General features: G+C 31.6%; 1 protein-coding gene across 1 annotated transcript; it reads right to left on the bottom strand.

The window, feature by feature from the left end:
- Positions 1-374: 374 nt before the first annotated feature.
- Positions 375-1,911, bottom strand: LOC118038445 (short chain aldehyde dehydrogenase 1). Its single transcript, XM_035044800.2, has 2 exons — positions 1,565-1,911; positions 375-1,357 (listed from the first exon to the last, which is right to left on the bottom strand). Exons 1-2 carry the CDS (start codon positions 1,603-1,605, stop codon positions 553-555), a joined length of 846 nt encoding a protein of 281 aa, XP_034900691.1. The 5' UTR covers positions 1,606-1,911; the 3' UTR covers positions 375-552.
- Positions 1,912-17,897: the final 15,986 nt, after the last annotated feature.

Here is a 17,897-nt window from a genome sequence, read left to right as displayed (position 1 = left end):
GGGATGATTGCTACCTCCTCAAGGGCCTTCTTGCTGGTATGGAAATCGAGGGTCATGCGTGAATAGTAGCGTTCTATCAGTTGGCGTGAAGATTTCTTCACTACCTCAATTGACCCCGTGTTATTGTTATTGATTAGATTAGAGGCCATGTAATTGATAGGGATGAAACCTGGCAATCGCCGCCACCACATATCCCTTTCAATTCTAAAATATTGTAGAGAATCCTTGTCCACAAATTGTGTTTTGGCCGGGAATTGGAGTTTAAAGCCAAAAGAATCTCGTGTTGTCTTCAGAGGGGAATCTCTCAATAATTTCCTTTTTTTTTTTTTTTTTTGTGAGAAGCTTAATCTTTATGAGAGAAATAAAGTCTCAAATAGCATAAAAGATGACAGAACTTTTAGATTTTAATTCTGGGGCACATTTGGATACCTTACAAATCATAATGTCGAAAGAAACAAGAGCGTAATGGAAATAAAACTAACTCAAACCCGAGACTGACCAGCAACAATGTGAAATTATCAAATATATATATAATTACTAGCACTCTCCGGCTCAAGAAAGTAGGCTTTTCACTGCCGATGGCAGTGTTGGATTTATCAAACTATAGCCTCCATCAATCACCAAATTAATCCCACTAACATACTTGGATTCATCGCTTGCCAGATAGACTGCTGCGTTTGCAATATCTTCTGGTTCCAACAACACCTCTTTCAAGATGGCTGATGATGAGGAAATGAACTCCTCTATCTTCCTCTTCTCGATACCCATAGATTCTGTGATCATTGGGGTTGCTGTCGCAAAAGGAGAGATGCAATTGACCCTAATTCCGTGCCCTCCCAACTCCACAGCTAAGTTCTTGGCAAGCCCTACCACGGCGTGCTTCGACGCAAAATAAGGGTGCGGAGTTGCGCCTGTACAGGTTGCTGTAATCACACTTCCGGTGAATAGAATACACCCTTTCTTGGCAGGTATCATGACCCTAGCAGCATGCTTAGCACCCAAGAATGCACCAAACAAATTCACATCAAGCACTCTCTTGAACTCTTCGTTTTCTACATCTAATATCCTCGGAGCCTTACAGGTTCCTATTACCCCTGCATTGTTGAACATGATGTCAAGCTTTCCATATTTGGAGACGGCCATGTCCACAGCATTTTTGACATCAGAATCACATGTTACATCACAATGGATGTAAGAGATGGTCTCTTGAGAGCCGAGGTTTTTGCTTACCATTTCACCAAGGTCATCTTGAATATCCGCAATGACAACCTTTGCGCCATGGAGAACAAACAGCTTTGCAGTGCACTCGCCTATGCCACTAGCACCACCAGTTATAAGTGCAACCTTTCCTTCTAGCCTGTAATTCATAACAACAAAATCAAGAAAAATTAGTTCCGTGAAATCTTTTAATCGATTAATTTTATTTCCTAGGAGGTTAATTTAATCTCCCATATCGAATGACTGATATTTTACTCCCTATAAATCTTAAGGAAAATTTACAGAATCTTCGTTAGACAGGCATACAGATCGAAATGAAATTTGAATTTATAAATTGTATACCTACCTCTTGCTGCAGGCTAGAGTTAACGAGGAATCCGAATCCATTTTCTCCTAATAGTTCTGGAAAATGAATGATAGGAGGCTGATTCAATCTTTAAAAGGCAGGAGCTTTATATATCATATATAAGCAACGAAAATTATTTATGAAGAAGAGCTAGCACGTAACATCAGCACATAGGCAGTTTGGCACTCTATAGTTGACGTTATCGCTTTGTTTGCAGGCGTGACCCCATCAGAATTTCACTGTAGCTACAGGTCCTCTCCCTGCCAAGCACTAAAAAAAAAAGAAGAAGAAGAAGAAGAAAAGGCAATAAATGCAGAGAAATTTAGATTCTTTTGCAAACTCTTATTTATCACCGTGATTGACAATTGCATGCACTGATTAGGTATAGTTGTTTTCCCAATTTCATCATCACTTAGTTGTTTTCCCAATTTCATCATCACTTACGTAGTATTGAAGCTGATATAAATTATCAGTTTTTTCTTTTTTAAAAAAATAATCAAAACATCTTTAATATTTATATTATTTGACCTGTTTTAAGTTATTAACTCATTAAAGTTAGTTAATATAAATATTATAAATAATAGTAAATAATATTAATAATAAATAAAAAATAAGCATTGTCATAACCCATTTTTTAGTTATTCTCCAATTCATATTTTTTTTCTCACTTAAAAAAAAATAAAAAAAAATAAAAAAATATTATCAAAAAATATAAAAGTGAAAAAAAAGAATACAAAAACGCTCAGAAAATGGTTAAAAATTGGTTGAGGACGTTTAAAATTATAAAAGTTTAAAATTTGACAGTATTTTATTGAACTGATAAGAGCCTTATTGACAAAGAAAATTCAATTTGAGAAAGAAAAGTCCAAAATCACATATTTATGGATTCAATTAAATTTTACTTAAGGTTTAATTGAATTTATAGAGGGTTTGATTGCAAGAAAAATTGATTTTAGAGTTAATTTGAGTTTTAATTGGAAGAAATTCAAGTTCTGGGTCAAAATATAATTGTTGAGAGTTAATTTGGTCAAATCAAGGGCTTAATTGCATAAATATTGAAGTTTGATGGCCAATTACAAACTTAGTTGAAGAAATCCGAAACCAAGGATCGAACTGGAAAACGCGTGTAAATATAAGGCTGCAATTAAACCAAATCAGGGGCTAAATTAAAAAAATTAGAAGTTTATTACTCAATTGAGGGTCAAATTGATTAATTTGAGACCAAGGACTAATTTGAAAAATGTTGCCAACTTCAAGGCTAGAGATTGAATTTGGCAAGGACACAATTAAATTGATTTTTAAAATCAAAATTGCAATTGAGGACTCGATTGAACAAATCTTAAATTACGACATGATGTGCACATTGACATAAGTTTGGCGTCGTTTTCATTTAAATAAAACAATGCATTTTGCCCAAAACAACACTATTAAAAAAAAAAAAAAAACAGATCCCAAAACGGTGCTGTTTTGAACGGCACTGTAGACTTTCTTCTTCCTGGAAGTGTAGAGAAACAGGGAAAGGGAGTTGTGTTCCCTTATTTTCACCACTTCTCTTCCCCTTCAAAAGACACCATTTCTCTCTCAAAAAGATGTCGACCAACCCCACTTGCCTAAAAAACCTTTCCACGTGTTGGAGGTGGCGATGGAGGGGCATTGCCCTGATCTCTCTCCCTTATTTTTTGCCTATAAAAATAGGTGAAGAGAGGGAAAAAAAAGAGAGGGAAGAGAGAGGCGAGAAAAACAAAGAGAGAAAAGGGAAAAAGATGGGAGAGAAGGAAAGAAAAAAAATACAGAGAGAGGAAGAGAAGGAAAACAAAAATGAGAAGAAACAAAAAAGAAAAAGGAAGAAAAAAAAAAAAAGGAGGAGCTGCCACCAACATCGCCAGCCACCGCAAACCACTAGCTCCACCACCAACGTCGTCACCTTTCGCATCCAGCAGCACGACCAACTGTTGCAGCCACCGCAAGTCAGCCCTTCCCCCTTCCTTTTTTTTCTCTTCTGCTTCGTCTCGCCTCCATGCTTCCCACTGTTCACATAGTCTGTGAGCAATAGAGAACACCGTTCATGGTTGGGCCAATTCTGGCCCAGCGAAATATTTGGGCCCTGCCCAGTCAAAAGAAAAATAATTGGGCCGAGTCTGGCCAATTCTAAAAAAAAAATATGTTGAAAGCTTATAATTTTTTTGTGTATTTTTCTACTAAATTTTGGTTAATATCGATTTATATTTTTACACCATAAAAATACAAATATGGTATTAAAATACTCAGGTTTCGTCAAAACTTCCAAGATACAAAACAATTTGAAAAAAAAAAAGTTTTTGTGCATACGGGCCAAGTGTCTCAAACCTAAAAAATCATATTGTGTTTTACATGCACCAAAAAGCAATGTTTTAACATGTATTTTGGCTTTAATAACCAGTTTATTAAAGTCAAGAGAACATTGCCCAAAATATATATATTAAAAAAAAATGTTTTGTTTTAGTATCAGGGATTACGAATTTATACGTAAAACGTATTCCCGATATTAAAAAGGTATTTTTTCGTTGACAACATAAAACAATTAGGTTTTACCCCGTCAAGATAAGAACCTCCTTATAAATGAGGGTTTTTCTTAAATATTAAACAAACATGACCAACAATTAGAAACCACAACAAGACCTTAGGTTTTATCAGACAATAAAATAATGCAGCTTACCTTAGGTATGATGTATTTGAGGTGCTAATAGATAGAAAATGGGAATTCTTGTATTACTGAATATTGTATATTCTGATCTTATTCACATTGTATATACGTATGCATGTATATATAGTTACAGATATTGTAATTGTCATGACAACTGTCATGATAGTTGTTATAACTGATTTAAATCAGTTATACTCGTTACAAATCAATTGGTAACTGATTTTGCTACAAGGAACTAATTCTGTTACAATAATTAACAGCCACAGTAATTACGTAATCTATTAACATCACATAATCTAGCCTTCTTCTTCCATTACTGGTTTATCACTAATACCTTTCCTTTACGCAACTAGTCTCCATCCCCTGTCTCTAAGACTAATTAGGGTTTCTAGTGACCAGATTACTAGGTGGCGACTCCCATTCAAAATTTTCACTGATAAGAGACAAGGATTCCTTGTCTCTCCATATTTGCCTAGATAGACTTTTACAATTTTCTTAAGGGTGAACAATCGCCGCAATGCTGCACACGTGCAATAAATATTAATGGATTGAGATTTAATTTGAAAAATCATATAAATAGTTTTTTTTTTTTTTGTACTTTTCTCTCTTCATTTTATTCTCTCCTGCTCCGCATCTACCCTTGTTCTCTCATCTCTTTCCCTGTCCTGCAAAGCACAAAACAACCTCTCGTTCTTTAACTCTCTTAGTCTCTTTCTTTTTAAATTTCAATTTCTCCCAAGTAACTGCTCTCTCTTGCACCTGCACAGCTGAATGTGACTGTCCTACTTTCTCAAGTCAATTTTTTGCATGATTAGGTTAGTATGAATGATATATAATTTCGCAATTTTTAAATGTCATGCTGGATTTTCTTCTTTTACTCCGACTTGAAAGGTTTAGAAATAGTCTAATAATTTGACTATGCAGAGGTTGATTGAAAAGAATTATAAGTTGTAAGTTTTTTCTAAGAGGTTGATTGAAAATTATTATAAGTCGGTAAGTTTTTTCTAAAAGAGAAGACATGTGATAGCCTACTAATTTTGACAATGAGAAATTGCCTAGTGATCTTTCAATAATATATTCTTTAAAATCTAATTTGGTTCATTGTTTCTCCAGCATAGACTTAGCCTATTTCAGCTACTCCTACAGATGCTACTTGCAATAAAGGTAATAAAAAATGAAATATTGCCTCTAGAACCATATGTAAAGTTTGGCAGCACTTTGATTTTAAATCCATGGCTTAGATTTTTGTTAGCTGAATTGGTTTTTTTACTTCTTATCAGGTGGATGATAAATTATACATATATACTTGGAGTACGTGTCTGGTGCCTACATCTAAAAACTACTTCAAGAATATGGCCAATTTAGTCAAATAGCTATTCGTAGCTATACTCAACAAATCTTGTGTGAGCTTTGCGTATTTGCATGCTAAAAATATTATCCACGGGTGAGCCTTATTGTTTTGCATCTCATGTTTTGATATGGAACCACAACTTACTCTAATCACTTATGAACATCATCATGCTTATGTCATAAAATTTAATATAATTTATAGGGGTGTTCATGGATATATTCCGGTCGAGTTTTGTTCATAATTATCACCAACCCAACTTCTTTTAGATATATATTTTACAAAGTTTCAACCCGAACCATTCAAAGATTTTTTTGATAATTTGCGAGGGTACTCATCTACAAAAGCAAGTGTTGACTTCAAATTTTCTACTGTGCTCTTCCAATTTAGGGAAAAAACAGTAGCAAAAATTAGGCATGACTAACCAGTTAGAGCACAAGTGTTTATGATCAATAGAGTAGATAATACAATTTACAACTAAAAGTCGATTAGTTTTTTTTTTTTTTTTATCCAGGGAAAAGCCAATCAACGCTAAATGAAATTGGCCCAACCAGAGAGAAGAAGGAAAAAAAGAGGGGAAGAAAAGATCAACTAGGTAATGTTAGGTTTAATGACCCAATCATTTAGGAAGAAGAAGAAAAAAGAGCAGGGAAGCCCAAACCGCCCAGCAATTGCCTAACCATACAACTTATTAGGTTGAATGGCCTAACCGGAAAGGGAAGAAAGATAACAAGAAGAGATGGCTTTAAAATTAAAGGAGAAAATGAGACAAAAAGGAGAAAAAAAAAAAGTAAATGAACAATTTGATAGTAATAGGCACTAAACAGGAGGAATCATCTTCACGGGATGAAGCTAATGACACCAAAAAATTTCATTGTTAGATGTTGGATTTAGCTATACATACTGCCAAAAACAACAAGCATTATGCACACAATTGCGCTTGAATGATACCCATCGGACATATATTTCTCCTTATGTTGTTTCAAACCTTGATTCTATACCATATTCCAATTCCATCCCTGAAAAATTCTAACTAAGCCTAGTAAGGGTCTAACAGAGGAAAAAAGAAAAGAAAGAAAAAGAATATGAGAAAACGAAAAAGGCCTAACGAAGCCCAACAATACCGACAAAGCCTATATGCTCTTTGTTTACCTCTGAAACGATGTCTCTCCATTTAACATACATGGCACGCCAAACAAGGTTAACAGACATGGCATGCTAAATGAGGTTTAGTTGCATATAATCACCAAATAGATTTCTCATCTTACAATTCAATAATATAATGCCCATCTGAATTCTCCAATTTATATGTTGTTAGCATGATACCTACTAGAATACTTTAATTTTACAAGTTATCAGTATATCACTTATTAGAGGGTGTTTGGGAGTGTGGTAGCGGTTGCTTTTCAAATAGTTTTTCGTGCCGAAAAGCATGCAAATAATGTTTTTTTATTTTTTAAAAATTATTTTTTGATATCAGCACAATAAAAACAATTCAAAAAATACAAACCGCACTCAAATTTTAGCAAAAAAAAAAAATTGAAATTTTCTGAAAAACAGGTTCAACCTCAATACCAAACACCCTCTAAAAGCATTGTCTCAAAAGTTAATAGAATGAGATCCTACATTAAAAAAAAAAAAAAAAAAAAAAAAAAGTTCTAATAGGCTAATTGCGTAGTTGTTCATGGTAAAACATATATTCTCCATAATTATCCTTATTAGTAGGTTTATGACCCTACACCTACAACATAAATACACATGATCTAAGGTATTTAAATATCTAAGGATACGAGGTAAAAGAGCAATGAACAACATATCATAACATCCATCTCTTACCAACTCTCTAGCATTTTACATTTTCCTTTGTATTTTTCAAACTTGCATATCATAAGGTCTTCTATTTCACTAAGAGAACTGGTTTTGCAAGAGCCCAAGGAAAAAAATAATCAAAGCCTATTAAATAGTTGTGGAAAGACTTAGATTTAATTGAGGTTTTTCGTACTTCATCAAATTGTATAAAATATGTTGACCTTTGGGTCATAATATTTTATGTATTTTAATGATAACAATTAAATAAAAATTGACTAATAATTTGCTTAGATAAGATTAACTTTAAACATATTTATATAAATATCACAACAACAAACATGAGATATTGAATATAAAAAATTAATCAACAAGTCCAAGATACAAAACAAGTGAAAACTTAGTTTTTAAGTGTTCATTTTAGGGTTTAAATATAAATCCTTATATCATACTTAATAGCACAAATTAAAATGAATGCATACACTCTACACTCTGTATACATTTAAAAACAGATTGACAAAACGATTCTAAGAAATCACCAGGATTAAAAATAATAAATTTGGTATTCTCCATGAACTGTTTGACTATTTGGTGATACCAAATAAACCGGTCGATCGCTTATTCATACGCGTTGAATATTTGACAATTTGCAGGAACTAGTTGACACGATTAAAAGATTGATGTCTTATTCCAAGTGCAAGAGTGTCGAAGTAATAAATAACCTAGCAAGATCGGGGTCAAACAATATGGAGGTTAATAACAACAACAAGGATGATGGTGATGATGCGTTAAAGAGGAATTTGAGATATAAAATTAATGTGAGGATTAAACAATAATAAAAACAAATGTCAAGGTTAGAGGATCCACTAATAGTATTAGAGATAAGTAAAGTATAAAATCTTTATAAATTATCAACATGATCATATTAATCATCTTATTTACATAATACCATACTTATAAATTTTATCAGTTATTCATAGTGTTATCTTATATTGACAACAAATTAAGTTCCTTTCATAATAACGATGTCGATCGAAGACTATAAAGGATCAAGTATTTGATGTACCAAGTGTTATACAACACAAATCTATATTAACCATTTAACAAGCAAGGTATTAAGAATTAATAAGATAAAAATAATAAGACATATTAATAGTAAGTTGTTTAGGATATAAGCATTGAAGTCCATATTGAGTTTATATTATACTTATCCTAACACTATTAGTGTAACCTTTTCACCTTGACATTATAAACTTAGCTAAACATTATGAAGAAGAAAAACATAAATAAACAATATAAAAACATAAACATGATATAAGTTAACTAAGTATAATAAAGGGAATGAAAAGCATAAACATTACAAAAATATAAAGAAAGAGCACAAGAACATGATCTTGATCTAAAAACCAAGATGCCTAAATGAATGGCAAATGCCTCTTTTTATATACTAAAATTCAGAACTATTCATTTGGTAATTGATTTTGATGTAGTGGCCAACTACTGATTTAGTGAACTTGGTGGACAGTAGCACTCAAGCATTTTAGCTGGATGAAATGATATTGATGAAATTAGAGTTTGGCAAAGTGTTCTTCATGTAAGTTGTTAGAAATCATCTCCCATTTCCATCCATAAAATTTCAAAGCATTTGGATCATTACAGCTCAAGATATGTCTAAAATACTGAGTAATGCTTCTGGTGGACGTGATGAATAGCTCTCAAGCTCTTGTCTGGATTAAATTTTATTGTTAACATCAGAATTTGAGTAGGTGGTTTGCATCAAAGTTGTTGGAAATTGCCTTATCTTCCCACCCACCAAATTTGACGTCCATTTTCCTTATAAACTTCAACTATGGGTAAAATTCTTAGTAGTGTTTGGGCTGGATTGCAAGACAAATTATGAGTTCTCTTTTGTGGCCAAACTTTGAATTTGAAAATGATAGATTTGGGTCTTCCACTCTTCATGAACATTGTAGGCCTATTTCTTAGCTTTCTATCCATATAAACCAAATTGAAATCCAAGATCTAGAGCTCTAGATATGACTCAATGACTGAACATTATTTCAATTTGAATTGAATCAACATATCATTTCTAAGTTTAGCCCTTTTTTTGTCCTTTCACTTTCAATAGTTAATCACAATAATCAATCTTTTAAATTGTGAGATATGCCTACATTTAAAATGAGCATTTACAAAAATTAAAGCTATGTTATATTATTAGACTTGTTATTATAAAACATGCACTAGTTAAGAGTTATTGATATTTCAACTGCAAAATAATAATATAAAACCATGATAAAAATGCATTTTTAAGTACTAATCACCAGTTGACTGATTGGTTTGACCAATCTGAACTAGTCGACCATTTTAGCTGTAAGAGAAACAATAACGAATATAAACAACTAGTTTTTGCTACACACACACACACACACACACACACACATATAATGAGTGTGATTTTTTTTTTACTTTTGTGCAAGAATATAAAGGTTTTAGTGCACAAATATGATTATGATTTAGGATTAATGATTTGAAATTGTTTTTACATTTGAAATAACTTGTATATGATAAGCTTCAATTATATTATCTACTCTTTAAGAGAGTGTTGCTATTTTTCTAACAATTATAATTCTTCAAGAATTTAATTGAAAAACTCTTGGTTATTGATGAGGTATATTACCAAGGTAAAAACAAATCTAGAAGATGATGTTTCTTTAAATCGCGAAAAAACACTTAGTAAGGATTCATCAAGGACATTGTAATCTTTGACTTGGGTTAGTAAAGAATACAATACTTAAAACCAGTTTGGCGTTTGAGTATGGATGTAGGTTTGTCAAACCACATCAAAAATTAAGTTTGCAATTTCTATCCCTATATTCTTAACTTCATGCACTTTAATTATATTGTTGTTTAATTGTATTTGTTATGTTTAATTGAATTAATTGCAATATTTGTTATTCTTACTGGAACACCTAATTCACTTTCTTTAAGTGTTATTGTTTTCTTAATTCTAGAACAACAATTGGTATCATAGCCTAGTACTCATTTATATAAGTCTACTTAAACTTGAGTAGAATGACAACCACTAGTTTTAATGTTAAAAATGAAAGATCATCAACCTCTAGGCCACCTTTCTTTGATGAAAATTATTATACTTATTGAAAATCTATGATGATAATATATCTTTAATCCATTGATTATTATTTATGGTTATCTATAGAAAATGGACCTTATAACCCTACCAAAAACAAAAATGGCATCACAATTCCTAAGGTTAGGAGTGAGTATACTGATGGTTATAAAAAGTTGCTTTCTATAGATGTTAAAGCTATAAACACTTTGTATTGTGCCTTGAGTAGAAGCGAGTTCAATAAAATATCATCTTATAAAAGTGTTAGGAATATATGACATAATGACATGCTTTAAAAGTAACTCATGAAGGTACTATTCAAGTTAAAAAAATCATAAATTGATATGCTTATACATCAATATGAGTTATTCAAAATGCTTTCAAATGAATCCATAACTAGTACGCTTACTAGAATGACACCTATTACTAATAGTTTGGATGTTCTTGGTAATACTTATACTAATACCAATATTGTGAGCAAAATTCTTAGGTTATTGCCAAAGACTTGGGAAGCAAAGGTGATGATTGTCGCATGTGGACTCGCAGTGTTAGGGGTCGTTTGGAGTTTCCACTTAGTTGTTTGGTTTGGGGTCGTTAAGAAACTCAGGTATACTGGTCTTATCATAGATTCAAAGGTTAAGAACTAATTGTGGCTAGGGAAGGTATTGACACCCCTTGCGAACCCTACCTGAGGTAAGCCTACTTGTGGTTCGAAGTGGTTTATAGGTTTTGACGGTTTTTCTGGTCAGTACTCTATTTGTAGTTTAGGATTGAGATTTACTTCTATGAATAAATCTAATGTTTAAGAATTTATAATGGACTCATGTACCCAAATAAAATTTTTTTAAAAAGTTCTTTATAATTTTCGTATTACGGTGAAAAATACTCTCAATTAAAATTGGTGAACATTTATAATAAGTATGAGAATTTTCTAGTCAACTCTGATATTTCAAATACTAGCGTTCTATACCAAGACTAACCATTAATTCATATAAATTAAAAAAAAATGATGGTTTATTGAAATAATGGTCAAATTCTCTTGAATTTAATAAATTGGTTATTAAATCCTAAAATACATGCAAATATGTATTTTGAATTTTCATATGGAAATACCACGTAATATGATTATTATTTTTTTAGACCTTTGGCCATATGCAACACACAAAACACATCTTTTTATTTTTTCACTTGTGATTTTCTTGAGAATAAAAGAAATTGAAATTTAAGAGGAATTTTTTTTTTTAAAAAAAAAAGAAACTGAAAAAGTTTTTGTTTTTTGTTTTTATGTTGTTTATATATATATATATATATATATATTCTTTTCTTTTATCTTTGTTTTGGGGGCTGAGTCAACTAAAATAGTTTGACCTGGTCAGAGTTGACTTTGTTGGGTTGACTCAGTTGGAGTTGACCAAGTTGGGTTGACCAGACCAAGTCAACCCAGAAAAAACTGAAGGAAAGAAAAAAAGAGACGAAACAAATCAAATGGGTGAAAAATATAAACTAAAAAATTTTCAATCAAAAATGGATCAAAACATAAATAAAAATAAAATAGATAAATGTTCTTCGTCTCCTATCAAAACATGGTTCTCAATCCAAAATGGATTTCGAACCAAAATGGGGATGTTTCTGTTCATAAACCTCCCCAGATCAAGAATCAAGGGTTTGAAACTCTTGATGATTGACAAAATCACACCATTTTGCCTAAAAAGGATTTTTGGTTTGAAACCAAAACCCTAGGATCAAACCTGTGAAAACCTGTTATTGATGCAAAAAAACTCTCAGATTACTTATCTAAAACGATGGGCGAACCTTTATAGCTTATTTTTTTTGTTTCATCCTCCAATGTTTTGTTACTTTTTTTTTTCCACTTCCTATGAGATTTTCCATTTATTTTGGAAAAACAAACATGTGTTACCTAGAATATTTTTTACGCTTTGTTCAATTTAGTTTTTTATGAGGATTTTTGCTTTTGAATTGAATATAAGCATCAAATATTTTTCATGCTTTGTTTGAATTACTTTTAAAACCCCGGTCGGCCTAAGCCTCAAGTCCTCTGGGTCATAAGTCAACTCGTCAGGTCAAGCATTTTAAGCGTCAAATGGTGTATTTTTGATTTTAATTTTATTTTGAATTTTTTATTCTTAGCTCTTTTATCAAATTTTATTTTATTTATTTAAAATTTTATCATTGGATCCATAATCTTGATTTTTTTTCAATTTTATCACCCGGGTTTGCTAATATTTTGTTTTTTACTTTTTTTGTTCATTGATTTTTATCTTTCATCATTTTGATTCTTGAAGCAACTATTAGTGTGTAAATTATTGTTGTGATGATAATGTAAGAACATTGATTGTTATTATCCATTTAATTGGAAATTATAGTACACTTCCAAGCGTGAATGTGATGCAGGGAAGGAGGAGTATGGATAAGTGATGGTGAGTGATGCAAACTAACATGTGATGGTGTAAGGGAGAATAAAAAGAATAGCTACGAGCCAAAAAGCTTAAGAAAAAAAAAAAAAAGGAAATGTATTGGCTTATTGGCTAAGTTAGAACAAGAGGTGTAAAAATTTCCATGATTAAAATTGTATTAATGAAAAGATTCCTGTACCAAATTGTTAACAAGAATGGGTATATATTGATAAAGTATTTGGAAATATGTATGTAGATGTGTAGGTGGTGATGCATGTGTAGGTGGTGATGCATGTTTAGTGTGAATATAATTTTAAGGATAAAAATAGTTTACTTGGAAATGTAATTGGAACTTAGGATACTAGTATTGAATTATAAAAATTTATTTTTAGTAACAACATTGATTTTGAATGGATGATATAAAAATTTATTCACAAATGCTTTACAAGAGAAAGAAAAATGGTTATAAGTTGAGGAATATTGATGACTTGAAAAATAAAGTGTGTTTGTGTGTATGTGGTCTAGACATAAAAATAGGGAAAACAATTGATGAAGGAACTTCAATGAATGATTTATGATATTGTTAAAGAAAAATAATGAAAAGCTTGAATTAAATTATGATAATGAACTTGTTTGAATGGATTGAAATTATGCGAGAATTCATATATGTGATGGAGTTTATGGAATATTAATAATGACACCTCTTGTTTTAATCAGGAGAGGCGTCTGAAGCAAGATCATCCGTGATTAGAGGAGCTCACTTAGTTAGAGGAATAGATAAATGCACAAAAGTCATCTTTTTTTTTCTTTTTAAATTTAATAAAATTTTAATTACAAAATTCAAATTTGCTATATTATATTTAATTGTGAATTTGGGTTGGATATGATGGGATTGTGCACTGATGTAATTGTGAATTTGGGTTGGACACGACGAGATAATGTATGTAGATTGAGTGGACATGGTAAATGTTTGGGATGGAAGGATATTTAGTGGTTGAAGTGTCAATAACTAAGGATATAATATGAAACAATACCTAGTGATCGAAATGTCAATAACTAAGAATATCATATGAATTGATGCTTAGTGACTATAGTATTGGTAGGTAAGGATATAGTATGGATCGATACTTAATGATTGTAATGTTGATAACTAAGGATTTAGTATGGATTCATGCTTAGTGACCGAAGTGTCGGTAACTAAAGATATGGCATGAAATGATACTTAGCGACCGTAAGATCAATGGCTATAAATATGGCTTGAATTGATACTTAGTAACCAAAAAGATGGTGGCCAAGAAAAAAGAATGACTCGACAATTAGCAATTATAATGAAAATAATTAAGGAAATGAATTATAAAATTTAATGATTAAAAGGGTATATAACTAAGAAATTGAAGTATTGCTTAGTTAGTTTTAAGTTATTGATATAGATGACAAGTAGAAACTCAAATATAAGAAGAATAATGGTTTTTTTTATGAAGATTAATTTTACAATAAAAATAACCATACTACATGGGAAGTTAGACATGCATGAATGACATGTATTAATTGTGTTAAGTGATGATGAGGCCATGTTAATATTAGATCAATCGAGTGTTAAGCCTTAAAAAGTCTTATTACTTAATAGCTAAAAACACAAGAACTACGGAACGGGTGTGATTGATATTTAGTAGCTGAAAGATCAATAATTAAGGAATGGAAGATGTTATTTAGTTAGTTGTAATCTAATGATATAAACACCAAATTGGACATTAGATGTCCTAAGGATTAAAAATTCTACAAGAAGTAACTATGTAATAAGGACAATGATGATATGTGGAAATTGAAAATGCACGATTGGAATAACTAAGTTATGCTAAGTGATGATGTCATGTTCTTGGAAATAACTAAGTTAAACCATTTGAGTAACATTCTTGGAAATATTGACAAAGAATTGATACTTATATACGTGTAAAGGAAGATAAAAAAAAAAAACTCATAATATTGAATCATTATAGTGACGCCATGTTGGAAGGTTCTAATTATTATATGCAAATGTTGGTTAATTAACTAATTGGTCTTAAAAGTCTTTCACTGCTTGGTTAATGATCTCAATGGGCTAAACAAAGGCCTATAAAGTACAAAAGTATAGATTAGTTCATCGTCATATTAGCTACTCCTTATAGCCAAGTAGACTATCTGTCAGAGTTTGGTAGTTTCATGAATTGTACCCTAATAGAAACCATCATAGCACTACTACTTCCCTGTCCTAACATAAGATAATATGTATGCCAATAAAGTGTTGTGTTATGTATGCATTGGCAAAACTCCATATCCAATCCAAACAAAACAGTACAAAGATATAATACTTCAAATGCAAGAATATAGTAAAATCAAATAATAAATACCCATTGGTTATTTTATATTAAAAAAGATATTTAAAGCATGTATTAAAACATACCAAGCATGTTATTACTAAAAATACAAACAAACAAATCTCAACCCATATAGATCCTCAGTGGAGTCGATATTCTATCGTAGAAGACATTGGTGTGAGCTAAATGCAAAAAGGAGTCACCACCTCATTTTAAGATAACTAAGCACCCTAACTAGTATTTAGAGGTTTTGGTTAAAGGACTAGTTATATAATAGGAAAGATGACAATCCCCCTTATATATCTTACCTAAATAAGCCAAATTGTTATTTATTTTTAATGATAAATGTCCCTAGTGTGTTTATATGTTATGAGTTTACCTAAATTGATTGATATGTTTTTTTTTTTTATTAAAGGAAAAGGAACTAAGATATGGAAAACTAAAAAACAACAAATGGATCATTGTTATTTATTTGAAATATATATAAGTAAAAAAACAAAATATCTTAAATAAGTTTTGAAACACAATAACATGGCTAATTAAGTAATTTTATTATTCACTGATCAACACTCTACGATAATGCCCCATGATAATTTATTCATCTTACATGGATTTATGAGTAATAAAGTTATTAATACACCATAATATTTCAAAATAAATCATTTTAAGGATAGTAGGAGTACAATAAAGTGATATATTAAGTAATTTCATTGTCCACCAATCAATACTTTAGGACAACGTCCAACGATGATTCATTTATCCTAGGTTAGTTTGTGAATAATATAATCATTAATACATTACAATATTTTAAGATGCGAGATATTTTAGAGGTATTTTAAATACAATAAAGTAATGTATTAATGATTCCATGGGCTAAATAGAACATGTGTAATTTTATAATTTGTAAGTATAAAATCATTTTATCAAATGAATCAAAGAATAATAATTACAAGCATACATGCAAATTCGTACATACAAAGCTAGTAAATAGAAAACACATTTCCTCCCTACAATGCCATCACTTGTTACATCAAGTAAAAAAAAAGTAATTGATAAATAAATTCTTTACTCTTTCTCCTTTCTTATAAACACTTTGCAATACAAAAAAAAATATATATTGATGAAGTCTCAAAAATCCAACTAGCCTAAACATAGGGCTCTTGAGTTGGATAATCAGTTAATCAATTGGTACTAGCAATCTCATTCAATCTCCCTATTTAAGGTAGTTGATAACTTATAATTGGTCATTGGTAAACCAATGTGGCTTATGGCTAGTACCTGCAAAAGATCTCTTTTAGTGGAGGTAAGAACTCATCGATGCTTAAATAAATATCTTTTAGAGAGAGAAAACATAAGAATATTCTATATATAGTAGAGAATGAAGATTATGAACATTTGTTCTGAGGGTCTCATGGTGTATTTATAGTTCATGATTCTTGTCTTTTTGTAGAGAAAAAGGATTGGAGGGTAACTTCCTCTTTATAATATTTTCAATTGCATTGTGAGTTATATTTCACTTATTTTATCAAGCTAAAATATTATGACTCATGAGAGATTTAATCCCCCACGTAGCTGGGCCTGGCACACTGTCAAGTCCCCGAGGCTTAGCTTAACAAATTCCCAAGCCCCCATATGGAAAGGCTTGGCATACTGTCAAGCCCTCGTGTGGATGGGCTTGGCACAATGCCAAGCCTCCAAGGTTAGGATTGGCAAACTATCAAGCCCCCGCGTGGCTGGGCTTGGTACACTACCAAGACCCAACTCGAGGCATGCCCATTCCCTTAGGCGTGCCCAAGGGAGGAAGGTCTTAAAGGTTTTTTAGGCCTATTAAAATTAGGTTTATTAGTTAGCCCTAAGTCTTTTCAATATTGATACATAAAGACTTGTAAAAATACTTGATTACCATGATGAGTTCGTTGAATTTTCACCATGTGAGAAAACGAGCTCATGTGGAGGGGCATACAACATGGTTAGAGAAAGAATTTCTAAGTATATAGTGGGCATGAATGAAATCATACTTCGAAAATTTCCCTAAAAGGTAAAAGAAAAACACGAGGAAGAAGCCTGTATTTAAAAATATTTCTAAGTGGTTATGTGGATCCCATACTTAGAAATTTCTAAGTTATTATAAATTCTTTGAAAAGTGGGAGGTTATAGTTTTCCCAACATTGTTATGGGTTGAAAAGCCCTCCACTACAGAGTGGTCATCACGATCATTTTTTTTACGAGGCATGAAAGCCCCCCCACTAAGAGTGGTAATTACATGATGTTGCTATTTATACTAGAGAGACCAAGTTCATCCATTGGAGAGTGTTGTATATAACATTAAGGAGATTATGTTCATCCCTTGAAGATTAATGTATATAACACTAGGGAGATCACATATATCCATTGGAAAGTGGTGCATATAGTACTGGGGAGACTACGTCCATCCCTTAGAGATTGGTGCATATAGCACTAGGAAGATTATATTTATCCCTTGAAGAGTAGTGCATATATCATTAGGAAGACAATGTCTATCCCTTAGAGAGTGGTGTTTATAGCACTAGGGAGACCATATTTATCCATTCGAGAGTGGTGCTTATAACATTGAGGAGACCA

This window comes from Populus alba, chromosome 16 (genome assembly GCF_005239225.2).
Source record: "Populus alba chromosome 16, ASM523922v2, whole genome shotgun sequence".
Lineage (NCBI taxonomy): Eukaryota > Viridiplantae > Streptophyta > Magnoliopsida > Malpighiales > Salicaceae > Populus > Populus alba.
Note: the sequence above shows the minus strand (reverse complement) of the source record. Positions and strands in the feature narration are given on the sequence as shown.